The sequence below is a fragment of the Rhyacophila brunnea genome, unplaced genomic scaffold (assembly GCF_057557595.1).
Source record: "Rhyacophila brunnea isolate RB1 unplaced genomic scaffold, BYU_Rbru_1.0 scaffold_3, whole genome shotgun sequence".
NCBI classification, from domain to species: Eukaryota; Metazoa; Arthropoda; class Insecta; order Trichoptera; family Rhyacophilidae; genus Rhyacophila; species Rhyacophila brunnea.
The window spans coordinates 7,231,967-7,254,687 of NW_028232965.1; the positions used below are offsets into that span (position 1 = coordinate 7,231,967).

General features: G+C 28.0%; 1 protein-coding gene across 1 annotated transcript in view; it reads left to right on the forward strand.

Annotated features, from left to right (window-relative positions):
• sif (guanine nucleotide exchange factor still life) overlaps positions 1-22,721 on the forward strand; it is a 386,622-nt gene that overhangs the window by 43,957 nt on the left and 319,944 nt on the right. The window contains exons 12-19 of the mRNA XM_085952659.1: positions 1,243-1,522; positions 3,398-3,563; positions 5,445-5,501; positions 5,935-6,073; positions 6,542-6,625; positions 6,768-6,818; positions 10,736-11,041; positions 17,973-18,105. Coding sequence (XP_085808785.1) covers positions 1,243-1,522; positions 3,398-3,563; positions 5,445-5,501; positions 5,935-6,073; positions 6,542-6,625; positions 6,768-6,818; positions 10,736-11,041; positions 17,973-18,105 — 1,216 coding nt within the window. The remainder of the gene's footprint in view (positions 1-1,242; positions 1,523-3,397; positions 3,564-5,444; positions 5,502-5,934; positions 6,074-6,541; positions 6,626-6,767; positions 6,819-10,735; positions 11,042-17,972; positions 18,106-22,721) is intronic.

Consider the following 22,721-nt stretch of genomic DNA (forward strand, 5'->3'; position numbering starts at 1 on the left):
AGCATTGTTTTTTTCTAATCTTTCTCATTTTTAATAATTTATGTGAAAAAATAAAATGAATCGGCTACCTACACATGGGTATAAATCAAACTTCATTCAAACTCAGTTTATTTCTAATGTAGTTATTTTTTATTAAAAGTATTTTTTCTGTTATATTTTTGCTTTTATTTTATTTTCCATAAAAATTGATAAAAAAAATTAATCCCAAAATCCCGGGATTATGTTCATCAATTCCGGGATTCATAGGTATCGAAAATAGCTCGGAATTGGAATCCCTAGTGATGACGATGACCAAGTAAATCACTGATTCTATAAAATGATTACGTAAAAACTACTAAGAAAAGGCTGTCTCTTGAAAATAATAGAGCAATTTCATTTCATATCTACCATTACCATTTTGAAGTTGGTCCATATATTATGACCGGCCATGTAAAGTCATGTGATGTGTATAAGACGTTATCTCTAGTTGAATAATCACCTCTAATAAAAAATGACATTACAATAGCTATTTTAGGTAGTTTTCAAAATTAGTCAACCTATTATACTCGCAATGATAGATAATTCTCTAAAGAGTGCTAACCAATTTAATATTAAATCGCTTAAAAATATACTTGATATGGGATTTATTTTAAATAGTGGATAAATCCAGCAGGTTTATTTTTAAACAGCGTCAAATCCATTACAACTAATCACGTCATCGCAGAGGCAGACGTTATTTTGCTGAATGTCATACATTATGAATATGAACACAAAGACAACGTGTTTGTTTTATTACTAGTAACCACACAGCTTATATTATATCGCATTTTCTCACTTTATCAAAAAGTGGATTTAACCAAAGTTAATAATTATCTTTTGATTTAATGTTTGTACTTTGCACCAATGTGCATTATGAATGATCAGTTTGGTTATTTGGAACGAAATATCGTTAATGATTGGATTCTTCTAATATCATAGGACCTATTTATGTGTAAATTTTGATATTATTACACAATTCATGTATTCTTGATGAAAAGCTATTGTGATAGGTATTTACATAATATAATATGTTAGTGACAATATTTCTTTAGTCAGATTCCGAATGTTAATCAACCTATGACCAACCAACGGGTAATGAACTGGACATTTTAACTTTCACCGATCGATTCGAATGATAACAAACGCAATAATATTTGACAAATAGATGAAGTTGTATTTTCAATTTGTACATAAGTAAGTATTCAACATTAAAATAATTTGCAGGTCGTCTCACGAAATCGGTCGCCAGCATTCGATGACCAGCTCGACGGGTGGTGGCGGCGGTGGTGGAGGAGCTGCAGGTGGTGGGGGTGGAGGAGGTGGAGGAGGCGGATACCCTGGGCGGGGTCTATACTTGGAGCTGGAGCGAGACCTCTCGCCGCCTTCTGACAACGTCATGTTTGATAATCAGTGCTACGCCACCACGCCGAGTTCTTCTAACGGAAACTCTGACCAGGACCAGCCGCAGCATTTCCAAGGCGGAAGACGAGGACACCATCATCAGGTAATTAATCCTTTAAAATGAATTAATGTGGTCGTATTTATTTTTATTTTCCACAAAAAATAAATGCATTTGATTAACAATTAATTGACCAAAAACGTTAAGTGCATCTGCTCCTAGATGAGCTATAGTCAGAATTTTGAAATGTTAATTATTTTTCTTAGCGTTTACTTCAAATTATTTACTCAACTCCCGATACGGAGAATGCTTTTTGAGGGCTCCAGTAAAATTAGTTGAAAATCGATAGTTATGGATGAACTTAATATATCATTTTCTAGCGGGTCATTACTCAGTAGGAAAAATTTATTCAGAACAGAGACATATTTTTTACTTGTATATTATTATTAATTTATGTGGGTGATACTAGGGTTCAACTTGACCCTAGTATCTTAGATCGGTAGTATTGCATATTATAAATTCGGCCACGGTAACTGAAAATAAATAAGTAAGACCTTTTTCCAACATCTATTAATAATATTAATACTATCGACCGAGGGTACTTGATGGAATTTGAATTTAATTTTGGCCTTTTGGCATCTTCAGGAACTATGTGCACTCACCAAAAGGTAACACACTGACAACGAAATAAACACAGTTAATTCTCACTTATATATAAATTAATACAATAAAGGAGATAAAAACCCTATCTCTACTTATCAAGTCAAGGATCACAATAAAAAATCTAACAAAGAAATTATGAATAGTTGAAGTGTTTGTAAAAAACTCCTATCACTAATAAAATAATACAATCAAAAAGCGTATACATTGTCAAAACATAACCCTGATAATAAATATCATTAGCTTATAATCAATTAGTCTTTAATTTAATACATTCTCTTTGCAATAATATAAATTGTAAGTATTTATCTATAATAATATTTTTATATCCTCTAAACTTATCTAAACTCTAGACTTTATAAATGAATGCATTTATATATTATTATAATAAACTAAACTAATCCGATATTGTTACACAAAGTGGTAAATATTGACTAATAATAGTGAATAGAATATGTATGAAAGGTTTAAAAACAATTTAAAAAATAGTGAAATTAGTGTGGTTAAATAAAAATATTCAGGAAGTTACACGTCTTCTTTTTATAGTCTTATGGCACCAAAATAGTTGAAGCTCTGCTGTTGTCTGGTTCCGAATATATTTTATTTCGACGTAGGTTATCTGTTTTTTAAACTGTCAAGTGTCAATTAATATGCATTATAACTCTAAATAGTACTGTTTGTATTCCGCATAATATATAAGGCAGAACTTGAATGCAGAATACAAAGACATTTTAAAAGTGACTTTATTCAACTGACCTCTTGAACATCCTTAAAAATACTGTACCTAGTTTATTCAAAATTTAAGAAATTTTTATTTGGCTACGTATTTGGAGGTACACGTCATGGTCAGTGAAAACGATATCTTTGACATGTTTGTCTTTATAACTTACATTATACATATAAGTAATCGGAGACATCAGTTAATTATTTGTCCAAGATGCAGAACTAACCTATCATTGGTTATAAATTGGCAGGCTAATATTTATTTTTACCCAAACTGTTTATGTTAATATATTCTATTTTTTTGAAGGTGAGTTTAGGTTGCCATTGTTTTGGATATTCTTAAGATATGGTATATTTAGCTCATTCAATGGTCTTATATTATTTTGTGTCAAACTGTTAATATTTTTGTATTTAAATGTATAACCTTTCTCACTGTTGTCATGTCGTTGCCTATTTATTTGTCTTTATTTGTTTCGTGTCATGTTGTGAAAGCTTGTGATTTGTACTGTTCACTGGAAGAGTTTAATGTTTTAAAAATTAATAATGTGTTTCCGACAAAAGTTGACAGTTAACTCATGGTGAAATTTGTTCTCGTAGCAAATGCAGCAGACCAACGCAACACCGACTCCTGGATCGCCTACCTCCAGACTGCTGCTAGAGTATGAAATGCATCTGAGGAATACCCTCGCAAAGGGTATGGACGCGGAGAGTTACAGCTTGCATACCTTCGAGGCGTTACTCTCGCAGAGCATGGAGAATCTCGGTCCGTATATCAGAAGTGAATATTCCAATTTTTATTAATATTCACTCATATCATTTCATGTTATGTTTATTATTCTTAGCATTAACTTTAAGCAATTTTATTTTTAATTTTGTCTTTTAATCTTTGCAATATTAAAGGTACATAATTTGTATGCATGCAATAAAAAATAACAATTGTATTTATAAATAAAGTTAAAAAAATATGCTAAAAATTTCGAACACGTATCTTTTATTATTGTGATAATATATCAGATCTTAATTAATGAAAAATAAATAAATCTTTAGTAAATCATCAAAGTATAAACAGGTTCAAAATAGTAAAGCAAACTATTAATAATGTAAATAGTACTTCTTTAAACATACATAATTTTGAAAACACAAAAAATATATTATAACCGATAGAAAAAATCTGTTTTGAAAACGCGAAACCCGAGAGATACAGGTTGGATAAATGCTGGGTGTCGTATTTTTATAGTATTATTATTAATGTTACATTCTTAAATCTTGTGAATTATTCGTTTTATAAAAAAAAAATATTTTTATAATATAAATAAAATTAAATAAAAACAAGTAAAAGTAATTAATCAACTTTATTTAATTAAAAGCATTGAGACCGATTACATCCATTTATGTGGTAAAAAAAATATTTGCTAATAAATTATTATATTAAATTTGTTGTATAAAAAATGCGAAAAAATTTACCAATTATTTGAAAATAATTTTTTTACATACCTGTATACAATTTAACAGTTTAACCAATTCTTTGACTGTAATTAAGGACGTTATATCGAAAAAAAAGAATCAATACCAAAGCTTCCGGGGTAATAGATCGGTCAAAAAAATATCGGTATCAAATGATGAATCTCCACGATGGATTTATTTTTGAAAAAAAATCGAAAGAAAGTAAAGGTTTAAAAGCTTCAATACTCCAAAATATCAATATTTTTTTGGCGTCTCTAACTCTGATCCGTTGTTATATTACCTTTTCTCTGAGTGATGATGATCCGTTACCCAGACGATCTCTCCAATTTATATTAAACAAAACTTCATAATTTTAAAAGCTCTCCTGTTTTCCTCAATGCCATGGCACATTCAAGCTTTACGACATTTAAAAAAATCTGTAATTCACAGCTCTGAGTCATCCTGAATATCACATTCATGGCAGAACAGCTGTAAGTCGTTTCTTCCCATGAGGCCATCAATTTTTCCTCCCTTGTTTAGTGTAGTTTCAGAGACAACTCGATATACCAGGGTACTAGGTATTAAAAAGGTCGTATGGACTTTATCCCTTTGATCGGTATGTGTCCGCAAATTTTGGCACATTTCCAACAATTATTATATAAACAGATAAAACGGTTATGGATAGTTATTATTTTAAATAAACCAAATACAGCTTAGTTTATTTTATTTTAAGTATGTGCAAGCATACAATAATTATATTTTCTTTATATTTCTTGAGTTGAGATGTTTCTCTCCGAAATTTATAAATATAAATATTTTATAATTCCACGCAATATTTTATAAACATTAACTTGGATGACACTGATACATTATTAAGCTTAAAATTGTAACATTGTAAAAATGATTAATTTTTATATAAGATATTATAATATATATATATTTAAAATAATTAATAAAATTTTATTTAGTTTATACGTAAATTAGAACAAATAACTATATTGATACTAATGAAATACACGTATACTAATAGTCATTTAAGATATACAAAATAAATCGGAATACATCGGTAGATGTTAAATAGTAAATAATCGATTAATATATTTAATGTCAAGCTATTTTCAAACGGATTTTGTAATACGTATATTCTTTTAAGGTAGTATTTCGGTTGTATATAATGGAAATATTTTTGTTTGTTAAACAGAGTTTGCTGAAAGTTTGCCGGGATCAAATCAACGCAGTCCTTATCCTCCAAGAAGACGTGCGTATTTATTATAACACATATTTTATCATATACTATAATACAAATTAAATTTATGATTGCTGACTATTTAGAGGACTCTTATCACCGTTCTTATATAAATGATACTTTTGGTTAAAAATTATAATGAGTCTATCTTCAAAGGCATGGTACTCGTATCTTAAAATAGTATACTGAACCAAATTCTTAATAAAGTATTTCACCGTATGTTTTCGTTGATAGATATTTCGGCATTCACATTATTATCAATATTATCACGACTCATGTTTATAATATTGCGAAAAAGAAAATAGCTATAACTTAAATTCCTCCGTTCATAAATAAACCTTTATAGTATTTTTGAAACCATTTATTTTATTCGGAATATTTATTGGGAATTATTCATTAAAAATATTGTTGTACGTAATAATAACATGCATTATTGTGTTGGCAGTGATAAATGCCTTACGTAATACTGGTCAAGTTCCACCTGGAGCCAAGTCTTCGACTCTTCCACTACCTCATCGTCTCAGCGTGGAGAGACCCCCTCCGAGTGTTGGAAGAGAGCGTTCTGAGCGTGACGGTTATTATAGGTGAATATACAAAACAATAAAAATATTAACATTATAAAACCTTTCCATTAAATTAGTTTTAAATATTAAATGTGCATTTCAAAGCCTGCGTGTAAAATGTATGATTTTAAAAACAAATATTTCAATACAGGGATTGCATCTAATGTATAACATCTTTTAGGGTTACTTCACCTTTTATTTGTATTGGTAACATAAAGCTGAAATAGTAAAATAGGTACCGATAATTGAGAAAAAATAACGAAATACCGTACCAATACTTTTAAAAACTTTTAATACCGTAGCAATGACATCAAAACAATATGTATTTTAATTTAAAATTTCTTGAGACTTATTTATTTCGTAGGTAGACTATTTTTCCCGGATTTTAGATAAAACCTTTCGGTATATCTGTATTATTATATTATTCTTTTTTTAAATTTTTGAAACACTTATTCATAAAAAAAACAAATAACCGACATTAATTTTCAGTGATCGAAACGAATTAATGCGAGACAGAGAAAGAGAACGTGAACGGGAAAGAGAAAGAGGATATCTAAGCGACCACAATACTAGGTAAACTATTAATTATTTTATTCTCTAGTGTATAAAATGTGTCTTCATAAATTGTAAGAAGTTTACAAAAAATGATTAAGGCTTCTGTAATTTCTGACTTGTGCATTCAAGTTTCATTATAATATGTTTATAATTTTCACAGAGAAAGAATACGGGATCGAGACCAAGGATACATGAGCGACCACAACTCAAGGTTTGTCAAATTCATACTTATTTTTTATATTAATATAATCACGGATTTTTCAAAACCTTTTTCTCAATAATTTAACGTTTAGCCTTTTTTATTTTTTCTTTACAACAAAGTTTACGGAAATTTTAAGTCGTAAAACATAATAAAATGTTTGAATTATTTTAAGCACTTAATTACTACGCATTACTTAGTAAGAAAAATGTTAAATATTTTTCAAAGTTCCTAAAATTCTAATATTTAGTTAGTTAGTTTTTTTGTAAGTATTCTGATAAAATGTCTTAATATACTATTTGAATTAGATATTAATTGTCAATTATGTAGTTGTAACTGAAATAAAAAAAAAATCATTCTCCAAGCCTTAATTGAAATTTTTTCTACTGTAGTTTTTTTATTTTAGAAGATTGAAAAATATACTGCCTACTTAATTATATTAACAATTCTTTTTTATAACATAAAAATATAATATACTTTTATAGCATATTTAGCAAAAAAGTCTAAAATGAACAATACGTGCATTCATTAATTTAACGTAGAAATTAATTAAATCATGTCATAGTATAAACTATATTTGGATTAATTATTATTGTAATTACTTTTTTCTTACCGAAATGTCAATGTTTTGAAAATTGGTATATCTTTTCTGTTTTATATATTTATAATGTTACGATTAGAATGAAATTTTCTCGAATTATGTTTAGTAGCTATTTCTTTCTTGCTATTAATTGAATGTGTAAATATTTGAATTTGATAACACATACAATATGTGTCATTCCAAGAATTCAAAATTATTATTGGTAAATAAATTCAGTCGAAGATTGTTAAATCTTCTTATTTTCGTATTATTAAAAGACATAATATACAGTGTAAATAATAATTATGAACATTAATTAATTATACACACGTCGGCCTGGATCTGGCAAGTACATATATTGTTTTTCAATTTGTGTATGAGTCAGAGTATGGACCTAATAGGATGAGCAAGTGGCTGACATCCATTTCTCGTAAAAATAAAATCTGTTAATACAAACCTCCACTATGTGGTGGACCACGATCTTATTAGGATCGGATATGGTCAGAAAAAAATATATTTAATACCATAAATCTGTTTAATCTATAATTAATTCGGCTGTCACACCGTTTATCAAAGCTACAATCATAAATACATAAGAAAATAATTAAATAGTTTTAAGTCGGCCACAGGTATTTAAATAATATGTTTATGTGCGTGTTTTGTATGAGGTGTTTCCTTTTATAACTATTGATAAGCTACATCACTAAAATATGTGCAATATATTCAAAGTTTAATATAATAATTTAAAAGCATATAGATGAAACTTTCCCTAAATTATACGTTTCTTGCAATAAATCGATTTTCTTCATAAGTGTGTAATATCTACTAATGTAATATTGTAGATAATTAGTTTGTTGTTAATTTGGCTGTTTAAACTTAATTAATTGCAATTGGTATTAAAAAGTGTGCATACAAATAGTTTTTAAAATCACTTAATAAAAAAGGACACGCCAAACAATGGTATGATTAGAGTCGCCATATGCATTTTAAGGACCTTGATATTTGGTTACGTGAAAACTCACGGAAAACGGCGTCGATACGGGTATGCACCGGTCATCACGGTTCAAAACATGTGAAACGTTACATTTCTAATTCACAAAATGTTTGTCGTATTATATTTTGTAAATTAAAATAGAATGACAATAATTCATAAATAAGTAATATAAAATAAGTAGGTAAACAATTCAATTTTTTTTATATATATATACCTACTGCATAAGTGAGTTTTCAAAATAATGCCCCTATGCACAGATATTACGCAGCCTCCAGCTTCCTAATATGGGATTTACTAAAGGGATGTTTTGAAAATGAAATCTGTGTTAACTAGATTGTTTTTTTGAAATTTATCCCTTTGAAACAACTAAAAACGTATTAGGCCAAAGCGGAAATGAAAAATCATCCTCATGTGCAAAAGCTGTAGGTTTTTTTTTTTTTTTTTGAAAAATTAGAGGTGACCGATCAATAAGGATGCCGTTTTTGGCAACGATCTGATTGGCCAAACATCTGCGCAAGAAAACTGCGCAGCCGAATCTGACACTTCCGCATTTCAGGTTTCGTAACCGTGCACTACAACACTTATACGACATTATTATAAACAATCAATTTGAACGAACGGATTTTTGACAATAAATAAACATTGACTGAGTTAAATAACCCACTTAAGGTACTGCCTTGAATCTCTGTATAAATTAGACTATTATTAATTAGAATTCATAGGTTAAATTGACACTTTTGAGCGCGGCCACGCTCGCTTAACGCTGTAACTAAGGACATGCAAAAATAACTTTAGTTTTTTATGTATAGCAGTAATGTAGTTCTGTCGTGCATGTTAGAGTGTTTTACATACGGAGGAATTGATAATAACATGATAAAATGGATTAGCAATCATTATTTTTTTATCTAGAATACGATTTTCTTTATTATAGACCTCAATACATGACGTTGTATACACAGCAACACGTTTTATCTGATTTTGTTTTGTATGACAAACAACCCTTTACTAAAAATACTATAGTATATATATATATATATATATATATATATATAACTTTATAACAACTTCAAACTGTTAATTAAATTTTGAATAAACGTTTTAGTAATTTGCTTTATGTTGTATTCGGTATTACGTAGTGGTGGTTGTCAAAAGCTTTCAGGGAAATATGTTAGGTTATCAGCAAGGTTTTCGCGGAATTATTACATACTTTAAACGTTTTAATGGAATATTTAAATACGAAAGCTTTTTTTGATTATTTATTTCAATAAAAAGCTTAATATTATTATCTTTTCTCTATTCGTTCATTGACTTTAAATATTTATCGGAAGCTTTCCTTGTTTTATGAGGTTAAACAATATACAATTGTATGACAAATGTTTATCAATTATTTTTTAAACTTTCAATTTTAAAGTAAATGATAAATATGAATAATTTATAGCAAAGATAATCTATATCTATCAATGTTTAACAAACAATTAGTTTCATATAATTGGCAAAAATATAAAGGGTGTAAAACTTACCCATATTCGAATATAGACTATGGAACGTGTTGATTAAAAATAATTATGGTTTTATTTAAACCATCATTATTGGATCAATTAACTGCTTTGCCTCTCCAATTCAATTCACTCTTATCGGTCATGTGCATTGCGGTGCTATGTATTTCAGCCGAACTTAACTATTTCATCAATCCATCTGTCCTCTATCTCTAGGGTACTAATGGATGACTAATTATATGCACGAATTATCTCTTATTTAGGATGTTTACGAACATATCAATATAAAAAAACAATAATTATAAATATAAGATAAAAAAAGAAAAAGAGAAGCCTCTGTACGTTTAATGGTAAGTAAACGGATAATTCCATATGATGCCTGAGAATAGGTCATGTAATGATCCTATATTTGCAGATTCTGTATATTTGCCAAATTTTATATAGACATAAAATAACTATAGAAAGCAATAATATATTTATGTGATATTGATAAAAATTAAGAAGACAACATTAATATGTTTGCAGGTTGAGTTATTTCAGAATATATAGATATATAAAGAGAGTAATCAATCAAATTTGATCCAAAGTATCTAGTCTTTTTTTTTTAGAATAAAATATGCCTACACTTGGCAATATTGGCATTTCGAAAATATATTATAATATTAACAAAAAGGTTTATGTTCTGATACCATAAAGTTTTCTACTAGAATAGTTAGTTAATTATTTTACACAAATTTACATAATATATAAGATACATTTTATGCCTAATATAATATTATAATATAATAAATTTACATTTATGTGCAAAGTATTTCGATTTTGATATAAGCCAAATTAATGATTTTTTGTTCTTCATCAGTTTCGTGTCAAACTCACGTTGCGCGTCGTGTATCGGCGAGTCAGCTCGAGCGCAGTGGTTCCGTCACTCCGACGGCTGGCGGTCTGCATCTGGAGCCTCCAGCCAGAACCAGAGCCAAGGAAGCACCACAGGGGGCCCCACGGGGGGCGGTTTTGCAGGAGGACGCAGCGCGGGCGTCGCAGGGCAAGGGGCACAGGCGGGTGCGGCCAGGAGATCGCCTTGGGACTCCCTACCAAGCCTCAGACATGAGGGAAGCCTCAATGACTCCGGCTACAAGAGCAATAGGACTGACTCGTTTGAGCAGCGGTTGGCATAATTTATTTTTACAACGTTTTTATTAGGTCGTATTCTTATTAGTCTCGGTGGTTGTTTATCAAGTACAAATCTTGCAATTAATTTTTAACTAATTTTCCGACTAGCTAGACATTTGAAACTTTTAGAATGTATCAGAACACGATGCCAATACATTTTTTTTATACTTTTAGCCATCTTTAAGTAGCATTGAATTTATTTTCAGTTAATTCTGTTTTGTATGAAAAGTTATTTCGGAAGAAATCCGTTAAAAGTAAAACACTATTATTGGTTGCTAGGGGTCTGGGATCCTAGCAACTAAATTATTAATATATACGTGCGTTACTATGAAAATCAATATAAAATGTCAAAATGACATTTCAGTATTCTATATTTATTCAGTATTTCTATCAAGTACACAATTTTTTGATCGTTTAAGCTAGTCAAGTTAAGTTTATATGATTCATCAGAAAATTCAAAAACTTTGTATGTAAAAAGTTCTTTATATCTTGTAATTATTATGACATTAACATTACTCTAGTAATTAGTAATGTCTTGGAATATTAATCATTAAGATTTCTCTCCTATGCAACACCATTGCTTAGTATTATATTAAGTTATTTATAGTAGACCACAGAGCACATCGCAGAGTCATGTAACATGACGTATGCCTTTTCCGGAAGAGTTTTAGCCATACGCTAGGCCAAACTGGAAGTTATTGCATGGATTAATACCCTGCCGGTTCCAATGTGACATGTTAAATAACTATTTCTGTGATTTTGTTTTCTGGTGTCTTTTTGAACATTTTTTATTGATAATTTTTTACTACCGCCATAAAACGAATATAATAATACATGTTATATAAATTACCACTGATAAAATAGACTTCCACATTTTTATTTATGTAGCAATAATTGACAATTAATTATATGACAAGTCCTTTTGAATGTAATTTAATGAATAGCAAATAATTAAAATTTTCAAAGGTTTTACTTTACATTTTATAATTTTGTTTTACATTCGCAGTTACATTTGTAATAATTTATTAATTATTGGAAGCCAAATTAAACGTTTTCAAGTCCGAATGTATTTTTTAATACTATATTGAAATCGAAGTGTTGAGTTATGCATAATACATATATTGAAATTCTTACCAAACAATTTTGTACGTCGTTTTGAAAATAAGAAGGAATCAAAGATATTGTATTCCAAAATTCTTGGAAAATATCCTGTAAAAATTAATTAAATTTACTTTTTAGTATCGGATATTAGCACACAATTACATTTTTAAAGTCATTGTAAATAAATAAAATCACAAGGTATTTCCAATACATATGGCATAAATACAATATTATAATTTATTTCCCCACGGATTTGCCGAAAATTATAAGGTAGATACTTACAATCTTTTTTTGATATCATATTCATTACTGGATGTGGACAATCATGTTAGCACTATTCACTCATAAGTTTTCTGGGGAAAATATGCTGCCCATTCCAACTTCAAGAATGTTTATTTATTCGTTATATCTACATCAACTGTATTCTGTTCAATTTAACACGTTTTTATATATCTATTTTGGTATCACCTTTCCATGTAGAGTACCAAGGGCCAGAAATCATTTGTATATCGAATAACAAAGACGCTACCCCTTTTACTCATATCGACCCCTAGATTGACATTGGATGCACTTCGTCATAAAAAAGAGTTTAGACAAGTTTAGTCTACAAATGCTAATCACTATGATATGCCAACAATTAAAAAATGATATTATAACTTTGAGTTAAAATTGTAGCGATTTCACCTGATACATATTCTTAAATAATAATTAAAAACTGTAGTAAATATTACTTAACATTAAAACGTTTGTAATTTAATCTTGCATTACATTATGTGTTAATTAAAACGCTATCAAGACTCTTAGGTTTTATGTAAATTTTTAAAGACTTTTATGGAAAAGGGTAAAAAAATATTCTAGTTACAATAATTTATTATTTTTATTTATTTATTTCTTGAATAAAATATGTAACATAAATAATAGATTATCTAATATAAATTTTTCGCGTAAAAACCACTAGGAATAGCAATAAATTAAAGGATGATAAATAGATTTAAACCACCTTCTGTTAATATGTTTCATAATGGTACCATAAATTTGAACAAAGTTTAATAGTTATCTAATACTAGGCATACTGTAAACCAATGAGTTTACTGGATGACACTGATTGTTCTCCAAAAAGTATCCAGTATTAAAAACATATGTAATAAATGGGAACAGTTCACTTATACATTAAATAATAACATTGTTATGTACATACAAAATGTTTATGTCTACTCATGTATACACAATTGAATATCTTTGCGATAAAAATACAAAGTGGCTGATATTTATAGTGAACCTTAAAATCTTACAATACTAATAAGTATATACCAAAACTAAAATACCATTGATCTGTTTAAAATTTAGTTATATTTTTACAAAATAAATATATTCAACGGTCTGGATAAAATTACTACCGATTTAAATCAAATAATATAATTTATTTAGAAAATCATGTATAACAGGCATACAAGTTCAAATAAGTAATTATTTCTTTTATTATGAATGTATATCCTTGCTATTATTTGATTATCAATAGAACCTATATAATAATATTATAATACAAGGTAATATATTAGTAAAAAATAAGCGGATAATAATATATTAGGCGGCATAAATCTTTTCTCAACTGTCACACCTTTTGTGACAAAAAATATGATTATTCAACAAGATTGATATAATGAATAATGTACATTTTATAAAGATCTTTTATAGAAAAAAGTATTGATTTGAGCATTACTAATATGTATTAAATTTGTGTATTATATTGAATATATTAGTAATTTGTATTCACAAAAAGTCCAACATAGTTCAGTGGAGCTTTTTATATGATGCAACCTAAAGAATATTGAAAACTTCGGGAACGTTATATAAAATACGTACACAGCTTAGTTTAATTGATAAAAGCGTGCTTTGATTCATTTAACTGAAAAGTTCATATCATAAAAAGGGAAAAATCGATTAAAAATAATAGCCAGATGATTATCTTACAATTATTTTTACATTCATGGACGTAAAAAAAGCACGGAAAAATAATTTAAAAAATCAAATTCACAGGGCATATTTGAGTCATTTAAAATAATTCAACGCACAATGAGAGACATTAATTATTCTTTAAGAACGCAAAACTTTCCAAGCGTAATGTTGGTAGCAATCACGTTAATAGTCTCCATATCTCAGAGCCCCAACACACAGAAAAAAATTGCTAAGGTGGATTTTATTATATACAAAAAAAATCCCTTAATGGAATATGGGTATAACATATTACCGACATTAAATTAATATTTTCTATTCCACGATAATTTAAGGATTTTTTTGATGTTTCGTGAATGTATTTTCGCACAAAAAAGTTTTCTATTTTCTAAGAAATATGTTTTGTTCACCATGATTGGTGATATGGAGAGATTTTGCATAATATATCGTCATTATTTACTAGAGAAACTTTAAACTTTCACAAAATACGCATAATTATATTTTTAATAATAACTAATACGTTGTCATCGGAAAAGTTGTTATTATTATATTGTTATAATATATATTATCTCTATGTTATCCTTATAAGGTCAGTTTTGTAGATTTGAACACTATTTTTAAAACATGGTTTTATTATTAACTCCATATAATAATATTGTTGAGTTATATTTAGTTTCATAATATAATATGATATAATATTAAATTAGAAGTAATATAATATGAGTAACCCATTTCCAAAATTGACCGTATTCATTTTGTTTTGTATTGAGATATTTACAAAAAACATGTATGAAACTTCTACATAGAAAAAATAACCATTTTTTTCTTGGGCCATTGGACGGGTGCTTTTAATATTATTTTAACTACAGACCTTTTCCAATTTTTCCACTTGAAAGTTTTGTGGGACATGAAATACTTTCCCGTATTGAGCGAATGTTTTAAAATACTCACTCTGTAACAATGAAAAAAATGATAGTTGAAAATTGCCACCAGACAAACAAGATGCATTTTGAAATTGGACTGTATTTTTCAATCGTTATATACTGACTGCAGAAGAATAGTTTTGGAAATGTTCATAGAAAATGTTTGATCCTCTTTGAATAAGGAATAAAATTGCATATTCAGTTCATTTTTGGTCAAAACTGGACAACATGATTTTTGGAAATGAGCGACTCATATATTATTATATTAATCATAATTAGTATTGTTGTAATATTTTTAGTCGTACTAAATTGGTTTTAAACCATTACTAAAATACAATTTCCGCTATCGCTAGAAACACAGTCGTGTTAAGTGACACAGATAGTACCGAAAGATAAATTTAGGTCAAATTAATTATTTATATGGACGTTAAATTATATACAGAATCAAATACGGGAATCTCACAAGATCTCGTATAACGTTATGGCATTATTGGAGGAAGTAAACTTTATGTAGATCCATTAAATAGTATTTTACCTTTGAATAATGCATCTTAATAACACAAGTGACATAAATAAATGAGTTTTAGTTATAATATCTACTTATTTTTTACCAGTTTTAATGTAGGTATTGAACTGTTATGTAGGTCGGTATTTAAATTATGACAATATAATATTTACCAAGATGTAAGAATCCAAACATTTAAAAGATGAAAATACGATTACAATAAATTGATTCTTAATTAGAAAGCATTATTGAAATAGTCATTGAACCGATAATTTAGCTATTTCACTTGGTTTCCTTTTCAGTATGTTCAGAGGTGTGACTAACTTAATATGTATATAAACTAGATAGGTAGTTGAGGAAAGATATTGCAGAAAATCGATTATCTATGGAGACTAACCCTTTATATATCTATAAGTGATGCTTTTAATAACTTTAGGAAGTGAGAAGTATTTGCAAGACATTTTGAATTTCAGATTAATTTATATCCAAGTCATATAATACCTATATTAACGGCCCACATGCTCAGCATAGGTCAAAATTGAGTTTTTATTGTATTTTCAAACCATGATCCTGGATATTCTTTAAACGTTGTAGATATACTATTTATATAATTTTGAAGCCTTATTATCCTTTATATTAATTTTAAACATTTGATGACTGCATAAAGTATTTTTGTTACATAAAATAGTATTCTTTTAAACCTCTCGCTCTAATGTTTTAGAATATAGTCATATTTTGGTACATGAATGTGCAGTGGTGTTAAAATTTTTTACATTTATTATTCAAAAAATTGGCAAGATTTACACATTTAAAGATGATTCTAAAGATGTTTATTATAAGCTATGTTTTTGACCATTCAAGTGTGATAAACATCTTACGAATAATGATTGCTTTATAATAATTATTGACCTAAGAATAAGGTAGTGTTTTTTTGAAATACGCCATTTCTTTTGTCATTCCCCAGTGGTTTAGCTACAACATACGGCCGTAGCCATAAATTGACATACTAAAATTGAAGTAGGGACAAAATGATATTGACGCGCGTGTTTGAGCATGTACCGTTTAAAAAAAAAATAAAAAAAAATTTGGTTACGTACATGTTCAAACACGCACGTTAACATAATTTTACTCCCTACTTTAATTTTAGTTTGTCAATTTATGACTACGGCCGTATGTTGTAGCTTAACCACTGGGGAATGACAAAAGAAATGGCGTATTTCAAAAAAACACTACCTTATTCTTAGGTCAATAATTATTATAAAGCAATCATTATTCGTAAGATGTTTATCACACTTGAATGGTAAAAAACATAGCTTATAATTAGTATCTTTAGAATTATCTTCAAATGTGTTAATCTTGCGATTTTTTGAATAATAAAATGCCTAATTCTTGTCAAATTTGGGATCACAGAGATTATCAATATAATTTTTTATCGTAAATATTTTACTAAAATTATCTCGTTATAAACTATACTAATGGTTTTATAAATGCGTTTAAAAATTAATAAATGTAAAAAAATTTAACACCACTTTACATTCATGTACCAAAATATGACTATATTCTAAAACATAAGAGCGAGAGGTTTAAAAGAATACTATTTTATGTTATAAAAATACTTTATGCAGTCATCAAATGTTTAAAATAAATATAAAAGATAATAAGGCTTCAAAATTATATAAATAGATTATCTACAACCTTTAAGGAATGTCTAGGATCATGGTTTTAAAATGCAATAAAAGCTCCATGTTGACCTACGCCGAGCATGTCCCCCCGGTCAGAGATTTATTTCAACGCTGTACCTACTGAGATATAAAAAAAAACAATTTTATTAGACTAAAATAATTTTTTTATACTATGATTATTTAGATAAACATTCACATATAACTTTAAGTAATAGTACATGAGTATTTTACACATTATAGTATCAAGAGCAAATCGCCATTTTAATTGTATTTACAAACACGATACAAATCAGAACATAATATATATTTTTATTTGGTTGCCAATATTTAAAAATTGAAATTACTTTCAATGTTTTAATCAGTGGAAATACATTTTTTCAGATTTTGAGACTTTATGACGAATCTGTTTCAAGTGATTTAAAATGTTTGATTGTCTCCTATTTTCTTAGAAATCAATAACTATAACTTGAAATGCGAAAATGTGTATTAATATCTTGCAATATGCTAGCAATACTCACATTGCGACTTTAGTACAAAAACCACTAAAGTGTTTTTTTATATAAATAACCATACCCTTGCTTTTTCCTACAAGGTTGTTGGGAGGGTTAATTGTATTGATGTGTGGTTAATTATGTTTCTCCATTTATATCTTTAATTTTCTTTATGGCCGGAAACCCCTAAGTTATAATTGTCGATCTCTAGTCAAAACTTTATGGTAAAAGTATGTATGTCATAGCCAATACTGTTAAATTTATTTTCCAGGGGCATGTTCGACCGTCAAGACAGCCTCCGCTCCGATTACCTGAGCGACCGAGAAAATCAACGGTACGGCATGGTTCAACAGGCTTCCATAGAGAGTACAGATTCCAGACTTTGCTATTTGACGTCGAGCGAGGTTAGTGGAAACTACTTACTTAGGGCACTTTTCATAGTAATAGTTATGTAAATAAGTGGACTTATGTATTTTAGCTTTACTTATAATAGTATATATATATAATGGAATATTATTTAAACGTGTTCAAATATCATGTAACGCATAACATATACGCTCATTTATTTACATAAGTATACATATGCAATTGGCTTTAAGGTTCTACTAAATTATTTGACATATTATATTGATTGTAAAACAAGTCCTCATTATTGTAAATATTTATTTACATATATTTTCAAGCCTAAGGGGAAAAGTGGGCAAACCATGAAAATAAATTTGAGATGTATACTAATTCTTATATACTTTAAAAGAAAATGATAACGGTATAAGGCAACACAATATTTTTTTTATTGATATATGTATGTAATTTAAAAAGGCAATAATTAATGATAGTTAGCATCCCTAGATTAATCAACTTGTTTCTAAATATCTCCCTTTATTTTGATACCACATTTCTTTCATTCCGTGAATTTATGACGATTGATAAAACAAAATAATAAACAAGAAATGAAAATATAAGTAATATTAAATTCTACAGGTTTTTAAAAAAGGTTTTGTCGATAGTGATTTGATTATAACACCATTATGAAGACTTTTTATCAAGACAGTCATTATCAACTTTTTTTAAAAACCTGTAGAATTTAATATTATTTATATTTTCATTTCTTGTAAAATGGAATTCTACCAAGTAAAATCAAATCCAAATCAATTAAAAAAATAATAAACCATTTCTAATATTTCGTTTGAAATAAAAATTTTGTTTTCAAATACTGTTGACAGCATTAAAAATACTAGCTCATCGTATTTCTTCTTGAGAATTAGCGAATTTTAAAATTCAACGTCATAATATTATACCGATTTAAATATTTTTGACACACAAGCTGTATATACCTACACTTCAACTATTATTAATTTGTGAAATTAATTTTATAACATGATTTTTCACCACAATTAACTTAAAGGCCTTTATTATTTTATCCATAGTAATGTTTATTAAGTATAAAATATCCATGTTATTGTTAAAATATGTCTTCTGATTCATTTTGTACCATATCAAATTATCCATTACTTGAAAATTTTGGTAAAATTTCCGTATCGTCCGCTGCTCTGAATAATATATTATAAATGCTCAGCTCAAACCAGTCTTTAATGTTTTTTTTAGCAAAAGCATTCTTCTTCTTCTTCCTTTAAATAATAAAGTTGTAGAAATTGATACTTATCGGGATATTGCAGTATATATTATGGTCAAAGTATTTTAGCTTTAAAATTTTAGTTTCTTTGCTTATTTTTTGATATTCGTTTTCTATTTATTTGGCATTAATAATTATGAGATAGGTATACGGTTATGAATTTTTTCGTTAAATTAATTGTAAATAGTAAAATAATATTGCATATACAGTATTTGAAGGTTAGTTTTATAACATATACTGTTATATGGAAAAAATAGAGATTCAAAACATTCTAATGAAAAATATCAGTTTTAAAACTATAATAAATTAACCAAATACCATTGCTATATAGTTTAGATTTATTTATATTTCACAAGATAAATAAATCATTCAATTATTTTAATTCATTATTTCTTTTTTAAATATGTACGACATAAATTAGAAAAAAAATAAGCACAATTAGAGCAGATATTATATACATTTAACATTTTATTTGCAAAAAATATTATATACATTTAAAAACAAAACGTATAAGTTTTATAATTTATAGAAAAAAACAAATATTCAAATGAACCAGTCATATACCCATTTTTATATGAATTTATCATTATACTACATCGACGAACCGATCATTAAAGTTAAACATGAGGCTATTTTGTTCCTATAAATATTTACTACTGAACAAGTTATTGTTATGTGTAGTTCTTTATGAACATACCACGCTTGAATATATTATAAGACATAAGGATACGATTTGAGTATGAATATATTATTTTGTATGTGAACTATTCAGCAATTTTCTCTCCATATGCTGTCGAATCGATAAGTAGGTAACTTGTTTGGATTTATTTTATCAAACGGCATTGGGTCAAGGCCGAACTAGTATTGTATTTACCTACTGCGGAAGGACTTGCCGATTGGCACAAATAAAAAGCAAATAAGAACGGATTTCTATATATTATGTTATTTGTAATAGAATGTTTTGTCAGGTATTCACAAGACAATCACTGCTATCATTTTTAAAATAAAATGTTTTTTTTTATTTTTCGTGTTTTTTCCACAGTCAAAATGATCTGGACAGTCGATTTTTTTTCAATATGTTATTATCATACGTAGTGCAACTTTCCGAAGTAGGCACTGGTATTCCCTAGTCATCCATTCCGATAATATAGTATTTACTATACTTTTTTCCGATTCAGGATAAAAATGAATTTATGCATCCTTGATTACGCCATTTAAACACCGCGAGATATGCCTCCTAACGCACCCCCGACCAAATGGTTTCGTATCAACAACATTTTTACTGATCAATTCATGTATACTTGTTAAACATGACCAACCACCAGGAAATGATGTTATGTTCATCAAATTCCTCGCAGATTTCGTAGTTGTGCTCCAAAAATCCCTCTTAGAATATTTTTTTTTTTATATTGTTGAACTGTTTTCAATTTCTTATTTATTTTAACTGTATTTTTGGGTAGGTATAAGATTTGGATCAGTGACAAATTGAAAAACAAAATCAAATTGTATATACATTTTATCGTATAGCATAAAAAACATAACTGTAAGGTAGAGTTTTTACATACCACTAAGCTATAATTATGTGTCCTATCTAATTGTGACACAGTTAACTAGTTATTTTTTAACCATACCATCTAAAGCGCTTTTTAAATTTCGTTACTTTTTTGCACTGATGAACTTGCACTTGCTAATAAATTAAATTACATTCTAATAGTTATATTCTTAAATAATGTGAATTATTTGTTTAATAAAAAAATATTTTACTATAGTAGTATTTTTTAATATTTCTTATATATTTAAAGAAATTATATTTAAGAGTTTAAATAACAAAATGCTTTAATTCATATTTTTGTATTATATTTAATTACATGAACATTATTTCAACTAATTATATATTAAAATATTTAAGGAAGACAAAATTTATCTTAGAGATAATTAATTAAAAATTACGATGCAAAAATACAACGCCAAAGAGTAAAGTCAGCCAAAATGAGTAGGCCCTCTTTCGTATATCCGGTAAAATTAATAAATAATAAGTCGTGCAAGCATATCACCATTTTTTTATAATTATCCTACCCATTGTGGTACGAAGGCTCTCGCTATATCCTCTCATGCTTTACCCACCTTCCGCACATTTCATTGTTCTGAAAATTCAGCAATCCCGCATCAGCCTCCCCCGTTCTCCCCCAGCTCCCCGTCCCGTTTCCTCCGCGTCACCTTCCGGCATTCCATCGCCTCTTTCGCTCCTCTTCTCTACTGTAACGTTGCCAGGCAACCGTCCACGACTTTATTCCTCTGTTAGTCCCACCCTCTTGAGGTGAAAACTCGTACAGCTTTCCGCCACAAATTTTTCCCGCACAAATGAAAATCTCTGCGGCCGAGGCTTTTATTTAATTGATCCGAAATGTTGCCCACTATTCACTCGGTCAATTTATTGTTGTGCCTATATCAACAATACGACGCACACAATTCGTATATCACGTATACCGTAACAGCATTAATTAAATATATATATATATATGTATATATTATATGCCGATATTATTGAATAATACTCATTTTAATGAATAACGTGTATTGATTGTACAATGAATAATATTATAACGTAATTACAAACAAATACGTTGCATGATTTGACTATTTTTAAATAAATTTTGCTAAAAGTTTTCGAGTTATATTGAAATGTGTTTTATATATTCTAATTTTAATTATAATTACCTAATTATTCATTTTCAATGACTTTAAAATAAAACACAATACACCAAACTTATTCAGTTTAATTTAACACAGATCAGTATCAAATGTTATATTAGTTATATTTATGTAGTTATCTTATATCAGTATCTGATATTTGATACTGATCTCAGATCTCTGATCAATATTTGATACTGATCTCAGATCAGTATCAAATGTTATATTAGTTATATGTTCTATTTAGCGGACGAAACCAAATCGGGTTTTTATTAAACTATGTAGATTAACTATTAAGTAAGGTGTTTTATTTCAAATAATAAGTATGCGATTGTAATGTTTATTAAAATTTTAGATTACAAAAAGAATTATATAGAAAATTACAACAGAAAGTGTAATATTATAAGATAATACTAAGGAAAGAAGTAAAATTAAATGATATATGTAAATAATATATGCCATTGTCGTTAGTTATTAAATTCGTAACGTATCTGAAACTGAGAATGCCTAAAAGTATTCTTATACATACTGTAAATTGTCTGTTAAAATGAAATACAACATATTTATATACGTAGATACTGTCCGGTTTATAAAATATTTACTTATCAATTAATATTTTTTACAAATAAAAAATATACTGGGGAATTACTAAAAAAGTAGGTATTTACGGAACATTTACCCATCACTTGATAAATA